General features: G+C 42.5%; 1 protein-coding gene across 1 annotated transcript in view; it reads left to right on the forward strand.

Moving 5' to 3' along the window:
• Positions 1-11,877, forward strand: part of LOC309562481 (uncharacterized protein) — a 75,694-nt gene extending 63,817 nt beyond the window's left edge. The window contains exons 6-9 of the mRNA XM_082266711.1: positions 993-1,094; positions 4,701-4,862; positions 9,405-9,494; positions 11,411-11,877. Of these exons, the coding sequence (XP_082122837.1) occupies positions 993-1,094; positions 4,701-4,862; positions 9,405-9,494; positions 11,411-11,623 (567 nt within the window). The 3' untranslated portion in view covers positions 11,624-11,877. The remainder of the gene's footprint in view (positions 1-992; positions 1,095-4,700; positions 4,863-9,404; positions 9,495-11,410) is intronic.
• The last annotated feature ends 4,557 nt before the right edge of the window (positions 11,878-16,434 follow it).

Genomic DNA, 16,434 nt, shown 5'->3' on the forward strand with positions numbered 1-16,434 from the left:
GGCTCTTAATGTGTTCTTTTTATGCATTCATTATGCTATAGAGCTAAAACGTATTTACTATTTCACTGCACAGAGCTGTGTGGAGTGACCCTAACAGTAAGCCGATGTATTTCGTGCCCCTTGAGTGACCTCCAGTCACTTGGCACAATCCAATGGGGTTCCTGTTGTTAAAGTAAACCTTGTGTCGCTCCTATTAGAACGGGTCCTGTAGCGGTCAATGGACCGCGAGGGAGCGCGACTTGTCAGCCTGACAAGTCGCGCTAGTGTGAACCGGCTCTCAAAGCCAACCCTTTCTTTGAAGTTTTGGATAGAGTTGGAAATGTCAAGGAAGAACTGGGTTGACTTGGACTTTACTGGCACGTAATGAAAAGCCTTTTCATTACGTGCCAGTAAAGTCCAAATCAACCCAATTCTTCCTTGACAATTCAATTAGATTGAGGCTCTGTATACTTTAGATGTCCATGGCTACCGCCCCAGTGGGACATTGTTGCTTACTCAAATTAGAGTTGGAAATGGTTAGGTTTTTATTTAGTGGCTAGCAAGAGTCATCCTTACTGTCCTAGTAACCATTTTCAGAAAGTGAGAGGAAATCCAAAATGTTACATTTATTAGCAAAACAGGAGGCGAGGAGAAATCTTCCAATAGGGACACCTGTTCCAACTATCCAAGATCTCTTCTGAGAGATTTCTTCCCACTTCCTGGTGTGTCTCCATATCGGGACGTGAAGGGAAATATGACTTATGGGACAGAGTTTTTAATTTTCCCCTACTCTAACCAAAACGAAAAAAGATATACGGACAGACTTCAAATATATGATGGCTATCCTCTAGTCAGGACCATTATGAATTTGGATTGGCATTGGTTGTAGTTGCACAAAGTCCACCTTGGATAACCCTTGGCAGTGCTACAATGGCAGCATTTTACAACGTTCTCTTTTTTCACTTCTCTTTTATTGTGTAACTATAGCATATCTTTCATCTTTTTACTGCTAGGACTGTGCCCTGTGCAATCAGCCAATGACAGATGGAGAAGTGGGCAGATTATACCGCTGCAGCCATGCCTATCATGTTCGCTGCCTGGCACCTCTGTACAAGGTAAATAAATCTTTGTATACAGTATATTAGGGATCGAGCAATTATCAGCAAGGCCAATATATTGAGGGCCAAAATCGACTTTTGCCGATATATCTGTATCGGCCCCAAATATTGCTCATTTGAGGGTAAAATGATGTCACATAGCATAATTCCGGTTACAAATGTTATTAAATATGCCACTCACATATGTACAAACTAAAGATATAATGACCGCATTACGGGTACTAGCGCCCAGAGTTGTATAAAGTACTCGAAACCCATACTTGAGTAAAAGTACAAGTGCTCGATCAAAAAGTGACTTGAGTTGAAGTGGAAGTGCTCGATCAAAAAGTGACTTGAGTAGAAGTACTAAAGTATTCATCATTTTTTGTACTTAAGTATTGCAAGTAGTTTTTTTAAAAATGTTGCTACTCAAGTACTGAAAGTAAAAGTACCAGTAGTTTTGAAAAAAAATTGCTACTCAAGTACTGAAAGTAAAAGTACAAGTACTGCGTTATGTAGTTATTAAAGAAAGAAGTCAAAAGTTTGAACATCATATTGTTTTTTATTATTTCAAATGCAGCTTTTATTTATACATACAGTAGCATTTATTTTCGTATGCGCTGATAATACACATGTTTTGAGCTTCATGAAACCTGCCATCTACTGTTCTGGCAGTGGTAATTTTTATAATAGTAACGAGTAACTATGCAGCACAAAAAAAAAATATCGGAGTAGAAGTATTGAAATCATTGAAAAAATGTAGTGAAGTAAAAGTGGAAGTAGGAGAAAAAAATTCTACTCTAGGAAAGTACAGATACCGCCTTTCGGTACTTAAGTACAGTAGTGAAGTAGTTCTACTTAGTTACTATACATCTCTGCTAGCGCCAGATTAAATGATCGCATTCAAAACAGCCAAACTTGGCATTTTGAATTCTTTTAAGTGCAGAGGAGGGGTTTGGGGTCTTTTAGATCCCCAGATCCCTCCACAAGAGTTCCTGTCAAGTGATAAAAATAAAAAATACAATTTTTTTAAATGTATGAAAATATCAGCCAATATTGGCTGATACGGATGTGCATTGGCCAAAATATCGGTATCGGCAGTGAAAAAACAATATCAGTCGATCCCTAATAGATATGTATTCTAAAAAGTGCAACCCACATTTAGAAGCAAAGCTGAGCCTCTCTGATTATAGTCCGTGCACAGAATTGTACAGAGCAGGGGGCTAGGGACATTGGGGATAAGTCACTCCTCCAACTCATTCAGCTCTGTGTGTGTAATATAAGCTTTTGTAAGTCAGTACACTGGACTTTTTTCAGTAGAGCAGCTAAGGTTTGCCTGGTAAAATATGAAAAGAAGACTGATACTTTACCTGCTTGATAAGGTGATTTTTTTTAATAACAAACATGTTATACTTTCCTGCTCTGTGCAGTGGTTTTGCACAGAGCAGCCCAAATCCTCCTCTTCTCTGGTCCTTCGTGGCGCTTCTGGCCCCTCCTTTCTGCTGAGTGCCCCTACAGCAAGCAGCTTGCTATGGGGCACCTGAGCTGAGCCACTGCTCTGTGTGTCATTTCAGATACAGAGCCGCAGTTTGGCCCCGCCCCTCTCCCTCCTTATTGGCTCACTGACTTTGCTTGACAGCAGTGGGAGCCAGACGCGCCCACTGCTGTGTCTCAGCCAATCAGGAGGAAGAGTCTCGGGCAGCCGAGGCTCTCGTGCAACATCACTGGATCGAGATGGGGCTCATGTAAGTATGAGGGGGGCTGCTGCACACTGAAGGTTTTTTATCTTAATGCATAGAATGCATCAAGATAAAAAAAGCCTTCTGCCTTTGGAACTACTTTAGGCCAAACTCTGTGCAGATATAAAATACACAGATTATTGAAGCTCTAAGTAGATAATACATTAAAGAGGTTGTAAACCCATACAACTTTTTTTTTTTTTTGCAACCTGTAAGAGAAACACATAATGAGCTATGCATCGCATACTAGCTCATTATACAATACTTACCTTAGAACGAGCCCCCGCCGTGCCGTCCGCTTACCTCTATGAGGGGCAACATGTCCAGTCGCCCGTCTTCCCGGGATCGCGGCATCCGGCCATCTGATTGGCCGGAGCTGCGGTGACGTCACTCCTGCGCACGCGCACGGGAGCCGACAGTCACGGCACGGGGCTCTGAAGAAACGGCACCAGCGGCCGTTCCTTCAGAGCGCATGCGCCAGGGACGTCACTGGCTGCATGTAAGGTAAATATCTCCTAAACGGTGCATGTTTAGGAGATATTTACAGTACCTATAGGTAAAAGTGTCAGAGGAGGGTTTACTTCCTCTTTAATACATGTATTCTGCTAAATGCAAGCAACATAAGTACCTGCCTTGATATCTGGCTCATGCAATCCATGTACAGCAGAGCTCGCATTGCGAGAGGGAGAAGCAGCCCAAGGAGCCAATCCCCAGCACTGCAGTGCTCCCAGTATGTGTTTACAAGGAACTTGCTGAAAGAAGCAGAGAGCAGAGTAACCTAGAGATGAGCTCATCGATCTTCCTTTTTACTGTCCAGTTACAGGCTGTGAAGGGTTAAGACTTGTAAGTGTTATATAACTGCAGCATAGAAAAATTAGGTCTTCTGTTCTCCCAGACAGGGCTGTGCCTTCAAGCAGAGCAGTGTAAATCTCAAGACTAGATGGACAAATACAAATACTTTGGTTGGAAAAATAGTTCCAATTAATCTGTGCATTTAGTCGTATGCCTGGAGCTTTTCAGTAGATAATTTAACATATTTGTTATTTATATGCAATTCAACTGATTAAAAAAAAAATATATATATATATATGTGTGTGTATATATATATATATATATATATATATATATATACAGTATATATATTTATGTATATATATATGTAGTGTGTGTGTGTGTATGTATGTATGTCTATATATATATATATATATATACATATGTGTGTATGTATATGTATGAGTATATATATATATATATATATATATATATATATATATATATATATATATGTATGTATGTATGTATGTATATATACATACACACACACACACACACATATATATATATATATATATATATATATATATATATATATATATATATATGTATATATGTATGTATATATGTGTGTGTATGTGTATATATATATATATATATATATTTACAACATTGTATTGTTAAACTGTTCTGTTCATTAATATTTTTTATTGACATTGTGTTGTTCTTGTGTATTGTCTGTGGGTCTGTTGTCATTTCCACAGTCATCCCAGTCTATCCCAGTAGATGAGCATTCTGTCAGTGCAAATATACAGTAATCATTTCATTGCTCACCTTTAACGTTACTGAGCAGAAAGATCTGCATACTTGTTCCTGGTCAGAAACTGAAGGTATTGAAACAAGAAGGTAAACACCAAAGTTAGGCAAATGGTTATTTTAGAGGAAAAGTTTTTTTGTTTTTTATTTAAGAAGCTGGTCAATAGTCATCTTCTTCCACCCAAAACTAAATTACTGGTTTTGGGTGGCCTTGCCTTGTAATTGACTAATTTAGGCTTGCCTATGGCTAAGAAAATGTTGCAAACCATAACATTGGTCTCCTGCCTCTTACCAGGATGGCACTTTGCGCTGCCCAACATGTCAAACATTGTACGGTGTGAAGATTGGATCTCAGCCTCCAGGGAAGATGTCTTTCCACATCATTCCTCATTCCTTGCCTGGGTACTCTGAGTTTGAGACCATACGTATCATCTACCATGTTCCTCCTGGAGTACAGGTAAGTCGGCCACCCTACCAGTCAAAAGACTGCTAATGCCAATCAGGAAACACTGTCACTGTGCAAAAGCCAGCACCTAGTCCCTGATATCAACAGCTGTATGCAGCCTAGTCGTCCTGTTTAGGAGTGCTATACTATGAGTGTGCCTACTGCTCCTCTCACTTAGTAAAAGTGTATAATTCAGAATGTGACATGGCAGAAAACAATAGACTCTCTACAACTAGAATTTGATTACATATGAAGGGTTTGTTTCCTTCTAAAGTTAGCTAAAGGTGAATTGAAATTTGGCCAGTTCAGCAGGGACCGGCCAAGTTTCGACCCATCAAACCTGCTGTATGCCCTGTTAAGGACACTCTGCTCACACTATGCTACTACTAGACAGTCTATTTACACATCTTTAACATCTACTGTGGGGTCTTGCCCCAATATAGCCGGCCCACCATTGCAGGACCTTGTCTGCTAGGCCTCAGTGGTTCTGATTGTCCGGGCTTGGTACAGTATCCTCACCATTATTCATTCTTTGATAATGATCTGCATTCATGACAGTATGTATACCACTCTTATGGTTGGGTAGAATAGACAGAACTTTTTGAGACCGTGTTTTTATTGATACATGGAATCTTCATTTCTCTTTCGTTCATTGACAGACACAGCTCTCTTTATCTTCATGACCCTAGGGTTATGCTGCCCCCTACAGGAGTAGGACACTAGGCAGAGAAAAGCCTGAGCACACCTATAGGGGCAGATCTCTATGGGGCAGTGCAAGACTTGTTACTTCAAGGAGTGATTGTTCCAGTTCCGATGTCAGAACATTGTCAAGGTTTCTATTCAAACCTTTTTACGGTTCCCAGGAAGGAGGGCAAGGTGCGTTTTGCAATTCTGGACCTCAAGGCACTGAACTTCTTTGTATGGGTACAGAAGTTCTGAATGGAATCCATTCACACAGTGGTGGCATCCCTACATCAGGGGGACTTTCTCGCATCCATCGACATCAAGGACGCTTACCCTCAGATTCCCATTTGTATCGCCATCAACGCTTCCTCGTCTTTTCCGTGGGTGAGGAGCATTATCAATTTGTGGCGTTAACCTTTGGTCTCGCCTCTGCTCCTTGGGTATTCACAAAAGTGTTGGCCCAGATTCTAGCATTACTGCGTCAGCGGGGGATTGCGATACTGGGGTACCTGGACGATCTGCTTTTGCGAGCAGAGTCTTCGACTGCCCTGTTGGCCAACTTGGAGATCACTCTGCAAACGCTGAGGGAGTTCAGTTGGATTATGAATCTTCAGAAGTCTGCTCTGGTCTCGTCCACGAGCCTGGATTATTTGGGACTGACTCTGAACTCGGCCTTGGCCAGAGTATTTCTCCCTCTGGCAAAACTACAGAAGTTGCAGGAGGTTATTCGGCTTCTGCTGTCCAGCCGATGGTCATCTCTTCGGACTTGCATGCAGGTGCTGGGTCTGATGGTGTCTACCTTTTAGAGGGGGTTCCGTTTTCACAGTTACACAAGATTTTAGCAAAAGGAGATTCTGGGGAAATGGAACAAGGATCATCAGTCTCTGGACGATCTGATCGTGTTGAGCCGAAGCACGAGGGGGTCCCTGGTTTGGTGGCTTCACTCTCTCTGGCACTTCTACGGGGAAAATTCTTTCTTCCCCTGTACTGGACGGTTGTCACAGCGGATGCCAGCCTATCCGGATGGGGAGGCGTCCTCAGCACAGATTGTACTCAAGGGGTTTGGACTCTGGAAGAGTCCAGGCTACCATCAATGTACTGGAGCTCCGAGCAATCAGGCTTTGCCTGGATCATTGGACAAATCGTCTCCATGGGATGTCCAGTATGAAATCAATCGGACAATGCCACGCCGTGGCCTATGTCAATCACCAAAGGGGCACGAGGAGTGTCGACAGGCGTCATCTGGAGGTGTTCGGTCAGTTGTGTCTCTGGTGGGGGACTCCCAAGGTGAATCTGTTGGCCTCTCGCCTCAACAGGAAAGTTCAGAGGTTTGTGGCATGGTCTCAGGACCCTCTAGCTGACGCCACAGATGCCTTAGTGGCTCCCTGGAGTCATTATCATCTGATATACGCCTTTCCTCCTCTCAAGCTTCTGCCCCGACTCCTATGCAGGATTGAGGCAGAAGGGATTCCGATCATTCTAGTGGCTCCAGACTTGCCTCGTCAGGTACACCGATTTGGTACGGCTGGTCGCTGATGTTCCTTGGCGACTTCCTCTCAGGAAAGATCTGATGTTCTAAAGACTGATCTTTCATCCTGCTTTACAGTCGCTGGCATTGATGGCCTGGCTATTGAAAGCCAGGTGCTGAAGGATAGAGGGTTGTCTGAATCGGTGATTCCTATGCTTTTTAAAGCTAGAAAATCTACTTCCAGGAAGGTTTAAAATCGTACTTGGAGGACGTACATTGCATGGTGTGAGTCTCTTGGGGTTCACCCTCGCTCCTTTTTGGTGACTCTGATCTTGGCTTTCCTCCAGCGGGGGGGAAGTCGAGCAACGTTTGGCCTTGAGTACCATCAAGAGCCAGGTCTCGGCCTTGGCGATTTTCTTTCAATGTCCGTTGGCCTCCTACTCCTTGGTGTGTACCTCTCTCTAGGGAGTGAGACACTCCCCCGGTGCGTTCTCCTTTGCCGCCGTGGGACCCCAGTTTGGTGTTGTCAGTTCTTCAGAAACCTCCCTTTGAAAATATTCGGGAAATTCCTCTGCTTGCGTTTTCCCAGAAGGTAGCCTTTTTGTTGGTTCTTACTTCGGCGCGCAGGGTGTCTGAGCTGGCAGCCTTGTCTTGTTGGTCACCTTATCTAGTGGTTCAAAGGGATAAGGTGGTTCTTTGACCATGTCCATCGTTCCTTCCAAAGGTCATCTCCGATTTTCATCTGAATGAAGACATTGTGTTGCGTTCCCGGTGTCCTAAGCCTAAGCATCCTAAGGAAGTTGCTTTGCATTCCCTGGATGTGGTATGGGCAATCAGGATGTATCTGGCAGATAGGGAGTCGTTTAGGAAGTCAGACTCAGTTTGTCCTCACGAATGGACCTCTCAAGGGGCTGGCTGCTTCTGCTGCGACCAAATTCCAGATGGATCAGGCAGGCTGTTGTTCAGACTTATTCTATTAAGGATCAGGTTCCTCCTTTCCCTGTCAGGGCACATTCTACTCGGGCGCTTAGTGTCTCCTGGGCTTTCTGTCATCAGGCATCAGTAGTGCAAATTTGCAAAGCGGCCACTTGGTCGTCTGTGCACACATTCACAAAGTTTTATAAATTGGATGTATTGGCATCTGCAGGTGCTTCTTTTGGCCGCAAAGTGTTGCTGGCTGCTGTTTAGAGGACTTGACCTCTTTTAAGGTGTTTTTTTTAGGTGGGCTCCAATTGTTCTAAGTTGAGCTCCATGTTACCTGGTTGGCTAGGTCTAGCTTTTGGGAAGTTTTTCTGCTGTTCCCACCCCTCATGTTGGGACGTCCCTACGGTCATGAAGATGAAGAGCTGTGTCCGTCAATGAACTAAAGAGAAAATGGGATTTTTGACTTACCGTAAAATCCATTTCTCTGGAGTTGGGTTGTTTTTTCTTCTGACACTGCTTGTTAGAAAACGGAATACCTATAGCAGGAAGTGGGAGTATACCCCCAGGGACTGCCCCATAGGCATGCTCAAGCTTTTCTCTGCCTAGTGTCCTACTCTTGTAGGGGGCAGCATAACCCTACAATCATGAAGATGAAGAGCTGTGTCCGTCAATGAACATCAGAGAAATGGATTTTACGGTAAGTCAAAAATCCTATTTTTTTGCACCATATGAATATTTACAATTGATACCTCTTATACCCCTGATGAAGGAGTTGCATGCCCTCTGAAACGTGTCGGGTGGAGGACATCAGTTTTAAGTATCATTGTACTTTGGTTTAATTTCAGCTCTGTATTCCATGTATTTTTGGCAAAAATTGCTTTTATTGACGAAATATTCATAAAAATTGATTTTACGAATACATTTGTGACATTAGTCATCTGCCTAAAAAGTCCCATATTAGGGAAACCTCCAATTCTATGTTCTAATTCAGGGTTGTAGCACACTATGGAGTTTAATCACTGATACCCCTACAATTTGATTCATCTATGACCATTCGAGTGAAGTTGATCAAATTATCTACTCCTCCCAAGCTGCATTTTTGGTAAATTGTTATTCAATCAGCACCTACAGCCAATCTGCTGAAGCACTGATTGGTGTATTCTGACAGCCAAGGAGTCCTGCAATGGGGCAGTGGGGAGGATTCCCCGATCTGCCTAGTATGTGTGAATGGGGGAATCTGATCAATGTATGGCCAGCCTTAGACATAAAACAGCATTTGAAACGAGCATTACTAGTTCTCCAGCTAGCCCGCACAAAAATCGTAATTAAACTGTTTTAGGATGTAAATTTTTTGAAAAAATTACTTTCTAGCAGGAAACCTGCAACTGTTTATGGAATATGGAGTGTTTGCACAAGATCTGTGATAGGTCTGTAGAGCACTGTCTTGTCATTCATGGTGTCATTTATTCACTACTTAGGGTCCAGGTCAGCCCCATCCAGGGATGAAGTTTACTGCTCCAGACTTCCCTCTTCACTGTTACCTCCCTAATACAAAGAAAGGAAGAGAGGTAAGTGCAAAAGTACATGCAAAATGCTGTTTTTAAGAGTGACTTTGGTCAACAAGTGTCAGAATGGTTTTTCACCTTTAACTCTGATCTTAGGTTTTTATAATACAGTGTAGCTAGATTCAGCAAACATGCTATGCAAAAAACTACAAATGGTGGTACTTAGAAACTAGGAACCTCTACAATGCATTTTCATATGTTCCAATTTTGGACTTTTCTGGAAATGAAGAAATGAGCAAATATAGGAATTGCAGTGATAAGGACAGTCAGTTGTACAATATATATAGCGGGTTGAACCTTAGCAGCACTTACCAGGAAGGAATGCCTCCATAAGATGGCCACACACAATACAATTTTGATGTAGAATTTCTATGCAGCCTCTTTTACACTTAAAACATTTATGACCTGCAAGAGCCTTCCTAAACAAGCTATTCAATTTATATTCAATTAGATTCTTACACTACATACAGTATGTGTCAGTAAATTTAAGGAAGTTTGTATTGTCAGGTTGTAATGTGTGCTACCAGCATCAGATGGGTAAAATACAAATATTCATGTTTGACTGGAGTATGCTTGTAGGTAGGAGTAAGGCCGGGTGGTAGGCACCCAAGAGGGAGGGAATGACATACAGAGTGTAACAGAACTCGCAACCCACAATGTGTTTGTGGGCTTCAGGCAGTATACGGCTTCCTTCAGTCTTGAACATAGATATCAGATTTTCCAGCCGCCCCCCATAAAAAGCTAGCTGACACTTAGCTTGTTCTGGAACCTTCTCCTTTATTGAACAGTCACACAGAATTTATATACAGCATGGACATCCCCCTCCTGATCAACTTACCCCATCAGGTCAGGTGCCTGATTACATTATCCTATGCAGATGAATTTGTATACAGAAATATAATTAACATCTCTAAAGAACAACCAACACAAACAGTATACTATTTACACTCAGCAACTAACAGATCTGGGGCAGCAGCATCCAATAGGATTGCTGCTCACCTGATGACATGTACAGAGGCCTAAGAGGAATGTGAGTTCCTTCTGTCCTCCACTCCCCCTGCATGGTGGTTGCATACTGTGCTAAATGTGTAGGGAGGCCAACCTAAACCTGCCTACATGCTTTTAAAGCAAAATTTCTGTATACCTTAACTGGTTGCCGACCGCCGCACGACTATTTACTGCGGCAGTCAGCACCGGCCAGGCAAAGTGATATATATATACGTCACTAGCCTGGGAGCCAATAGCGGCCGAGCGCGCGCCACCGGAGGCGCGATCCCGCCTCGGCTCGTTCACGGACACCTCCGTGCGTGTGACCGGCGGACCCGATGTCCGCCGGTCACTCGCGATCGTCCGCTGTGAAGGGAGAAAGGCAGGCGGCTAATGTAAGCAAAGCCGCCTGTCATTCTTCCCTGTGTAAAAGCACTGATCTAACGGTCCTGCTATGTAGGACCGTTGATCTGTGCTGTTACACACACAGCCACATCCCTGCACAGTTAGAAGCACACAACTAACACTGTCATATGAAATACTAGGCATTGGACACATGGTCCCTGTCAAAGGGGAGGATCAATGTGCAGCCACAACCACTAAGTTGACCTGCTTAGTCAAAGTCCACCAAACCCCTACAAAAGAAAAGTTGTTACCAAGGCCTTGGTCTTGTTCACATGACCAATGATGTAGAGCTCCCAACGTAAAAGAACAATGTTTAGGTATGGAAACATACTGTAGGTTGCAGTGAGTTTTACTGTTGTATATACACAGGGTTGCTTAAGTTTGAACAGTCCAACAGACCTTTCCCTGACCCACAGGCCATTTGATTTTGAATGTGTCAAGTTTACCAGATATTTTTCTGTAATCCATTATTTTACACCAATAGGAAACTTTGCTGTTTGGTAAAATCCTTTCTTTTTTCATTTCAGATACTGCTCCTCCTAATAAAGGCCTGGGAGCGACGCCTCCTCTTCCCTATCCTCCCATCCCGAGTCCCTGGTGTCCTGGATTCTGTCTCAATCTCCCGGATTCCACTAAAGACCGAGTTTGGCTCTAACGTCACTGGCAAGGGCTTCCCCGACTCTCATTATCTGGACAGTGTCTTGCGGCAGCTACGGGACTGGGGGGTTTCAAGTAACTGATCCAAAGTGACTATTGACTCTTGACATACCAGCATAGTTTGCTCAAAGTTGTTGCAATGGTTACATTAACCAGTCACTTCTCACATATTCTGTTCTCTGCTTTTAGTGCAGAAAAAAAGTATTTACATTTGTATATATATTTCTGTGTTTGTACATATTTTTTTCTAATCAGAGTACAGGTTCTTTGCAGGTTCTTTGATCACTTAAAGCAATTTTATGGTGCATTAGCTCACTAGTTAAAGGCCTAATCTATTTTTTTTTTAAATCATCTACCCAGGGGCAGAAGAACCACAGATGTGTTATTCCTACTCCCCAGGGCTGGCTCCATGGGGATTAGGCATACCCCCTACTCAGGGGCAGAGGAACCACTGATTACTATGCCTACTCTCTAGCGCTGGTTGCATAGACTTACTATGGCTGGTTACCCCATCAGTTCCCCCTCGATTACAGCACAGAGGCAACAAAGCCAAGATGGCCATCAACAGTCTGACTCCAGCAAAACCCTTTTTTAGTATGAGATATGAGCAGAGGTCAGAATCTCTTTTCGATTTTTAATATCTTCGGCACTGTAGAGGTTTTACCACATTTTCTGTTGTGACACCCATCACCTGAAGAGGAAGTGAAGGGAAACCTTCCGAGTGGGAACATCGATGGCCAGAAAAAAAGTTATAACTCATCCTCTTCTTGCACTGGAGTTTTTCATTCTGTAATTGAGATTTCATTTCACTTCCTGTTCTGTCTTATACCCATCAAAAACACAGGAAGTGAGGCAAAAATCTCCAAAATGGAGACAAAGACAGCAAAAGAAAATGACGGAATTGAGTCCAAACCCTACTAAAGACACTTTGATGGTTCAGGGCACAGAAGTGATGGGTCTGTCAGCACTGGTTACATCACAGATGGTGAAGGATTCAGAAGTCGTGACATCAGATAGCACATGGCTGGTGTAAACAGGGCACTTAATAGAGGGATGTGGGCAAATGCGCCTAAGAAAAGTTAAAAAACGAAATGGAGGCTCCTTAGAAGCTCCTGTTGAAGGAACCTTGTAAGGCGGTGCCCTGGATAGTGGGTGATGGTATGTGTGAGACAAATGTGACTGGTGCTGAACAGGGACCCGGTCTATGTGCGCCACTGGCTCAGACACTCTTTGTGGCCTCCCCAACACTCTACCACGAGACTCTTATTAGCTGGATTGCTACTGTGCCTCCTCATCTTCTTCATAACTGTCAATAAATACTCATATTCCAGCTGAAGGGATGAGGTCGATCTCAGCACTGAACCCATAGAAGACCCCTCTAGAGTTTTTTCTCCTTTAGCTGCAGAGTGTAGCAGAGGACAGAGGCCGGTCGCTTGGTTGCATTTGCCCCTGCGTTTACTGTGAGCAGTATTTTGAGCATGCCTAGAAACCTGCAAAGAATTTGCACCTGATGTCCGTCTGCTAGCTATAAACCCGTCTCTAGGAGATGAATCTTTCACTACTGCAATTGGTTTATTTGTTTAGAACCAAACAATATATGCTAGTGACATCATAATTTGAAGTTGGCTATACGCAGTAAAAAATAAAATTAAATAGTGGGCCAGTCCTGCCAGAACTGGTGCTGATGAATAATAGTGAGTTAGAACAACTCTACAGCCTCATATAGAATGTATTGCTAGAGAGTAAATATTGTTAAATGCACTACATCCCTAAGTAGTAATCAAGAGCAAATGGATGGGGTAATGGGACTTTAAAGGTGCCAATAAATATATAGTGATGGAGAAAAAGTCATTTTTTTGTAAGAAGTACAAATAATTTTTATTGAAAAATACACAAACAATACTTTTAAAACATTTAAAAGCAATAAGAAAGCACTTGATTATGTCTGCTCAACATGTTTCACCATCTTCAAATGGCTTCTTCAGGAGTCTGATGAACAATTAATGAATATACACTATGGTAGAATCCAAATCTCATGGATTCTACCATAGTGTATATTCATTAATTGTTCTTCAAATATAATATAATTACATGTGTATGCTTCCTTGATACTTTCATAATATTTTTCATTGTATGTAGAATGTTCACTTGTGAAAGATGTTCGTCAGACTCCTGAAGAAGCCATTTGAAGATGGTGAAATATGTTGAGCAGACATAATCAAGTGCTTTCTTATTGCTTTTAAATGTTTTAAAAGTATTGTTTGTGCATTTTTCAATAAAAATTATTTGTACTTTTTACAAAAAATTACTTTTTCTCCATCACTATATATTTATTGGCACCTTTAAAGTCCCATTACCCCATCCATTTGCTCTTGAACTCTACAGCCTCCTTAATCTCTTGAAAATTTGAAGCAGTGAGGTCTCATCTTTAGAGTTTCCAGTTGTACATCACTCAGTGACAGGCTTGTTGGCAATAAAGTCAGTTCCCTTTATTCTTCTACATTCTATGTAATGTAACTTGAAGAATCAAAATAAAAGAGCGACACCGCTGCCCGTGGCAGGTGGGCATAGCTGGGAACTTAAGTCATATTTTTATGGGCACCCCTCAAAACGACCATGGCTGGTGGGTGGAGCTGAGAACCCCAGTGCTGAGATCTTGATTGACATCCTCTCGTAATGGCTACGGCAGGTGGACAGAATTAGAAACTTCAGTAGAATACATTTGCTGCCAGGTTTTTGAATTTTTGGGTCAATCAATGCAAAGGCATTTACATCAGGCTGATATATCAGTTTTGGGCTGGGCCAACTCTGTAAATGGCAAACCAATGACAATGGAAAACAACCTGGTATTCAAAAGTTCATAAGTAACATATTGTATTTGAAGATATATTTCCCTCCTAATAGGTGGGCAGGAATACCCAAAACTATCAAGAGAACAGGAATAGAGTCCGAAGTATGTCAGGGAGATCATGTGTTGAAGGAGCTAAGATATATAAGAAACCAGGGACTGGCTTAGTGGAACAGGCTCCGCCTATAAATAAAATACCTTTTTTCGGTGGACTTAAGCCCCGTGCACACGCACACGAACGATCGGCCGTCTTTTGTCCGGTGCTGTCGTGTAGGTTAAAAAGTGCTAAAGACTGCACATGAATTTTGTCGGCCAACAACAACCGACTGCAGAAGTGATGTCATGTGATGGTTAACTTTCCGTGTGTTTTTTCTTCTCTGAGCATGCGCAGTCTTGCTCGTCTGCTTTTTGTCAGCCGAAATCTGTACTGACTGACGAACAATCGGCCGTTCTTTGTTGGCCTACAAAAATTTTATAGCCTGCACACCAGATTTTGTTCGGCCGAAAAGTCGCAGTCGGTTGTTGGAAGCATCATACTAACAAGCCGACAATCGGCCGATCGGACGTTGGCCGAATATTTACGGCCGACAATCCGTACGTGTGTACGGGCCTCTACCCCTTAAGGTTTACAGACTCTTTCAGGTTGACCCTTTCTATTACACGGATGATGGTAAAATTGGTTAAGCAATCAGATTTTATTTGGTGTGGCTGCTCCAGCGATAAAACCTTTAATAAACATGTGGCAGGTTTGAACCTAAGGTAATAGATTATTCTTCTGATTGCAATTTGGACAGAAATCCGCAAAGGAACCTAAAACATGGTGGAAAAGAATTAAAATATACAGGGGTTTAGAGTAACCAATAAAACAATGTCTCTTAGCAGCCTGATATGCACCAGACTTGGTTCACTGCATACTATTCTTTACCAATTTGTGTACAAAATCCTTTTCTGGACTGAACATTGTAAATGGACGGATCGGCGTTTTGACAAATTTGGCCATGACTCTGACATGGTTACATGCATTATGTATTTGTGCTATCAACAAAAAATGTATTTAGGTACTTATCACAGTGTTTTAGGTACAGGTAGCAATGTCTATGGTATTCAATCAGGTTCTGCTTTTGTCAACCATAAAGTGGACCCTTGCTCAAATGTTAGCATAAAGCTATGCAACAGTTCTGCTGGTATGGATAAGGACTAACAGACAGAAGGACTTCCCCTTCCAGGAGAAAATGCTCCATCCTCCCTTCAGTCCTTTTCTCAAAAGCTAGGCATGGGGTCCATTTTTCCTTCAGGCACAGAGAGTTCTGAGTGGTAAAAATAGCCTTTTCCTTCATTTCTGTAATAAGGCACCGTATGATTTTTCCGGATTTACCCAACTGGTGAACGTTCTGAAAATGCCTGTAGTAGCCTGGCTGTCATTCTCTTACAATTGCTTCAATACTTTTTGAGAAACTGATCTGAAACAACAATCTGACTGCATAATGACTTTCCAGTCTGTAGGCTTGTTACATAGTTACATAGTAGGTGAGGTTGAATAAAGACAATAGTCCATCCAGTTCAACCTGTGTAGGTGTGTGTGGCCGTAATCATCTCACATACCCCTGAATGTTCTGATCCTTGAGATGTACCTCTAAGAGTCTTTTGAAAGCCACCATACTTCCAGCAGAAACCACCTCTTGTGGTAGAGAATTCCACAATCTTGTAGCCCTAACAGTAAAGAACCCCCCACGTTGCCTGAGGTTAAAACGCTTCTCCTCTAATTGCATTGTATGTCCTCGAGTCCTCATGCAATCCCTTCGACTGAATAGCTGTTTTTCTATGCCAAGATCACCATTGAGATATTCATAAATTGCTATCATGTCCCCTCTCAGGCGTCTCTTTTCCAGGGAGAATAAATCAAGCGATTGCAGACGCTCTTCATAGTTAAGGTCCTCCAATCCCCTAATTAGTTTAGTTGCCCTTCTCTGGACTCTCTCCAGCTCCAACACATCCCTCCTGAGGACTGGTGACCAGAACTGGACAGAATACTCCAGATGTGGTCGG

The sequence above is a fragment of the Pelophylax lessonae genome (assembly GCF_965119305.1).
Source record: "Pelophylax lessonae genome assembly, chromosome: 9".
NCBI lineage: Eukaryota > Metazoa > Chordata > Amphibia > Anura > Ranidae > Pelophylax > Pelophylax lessonae.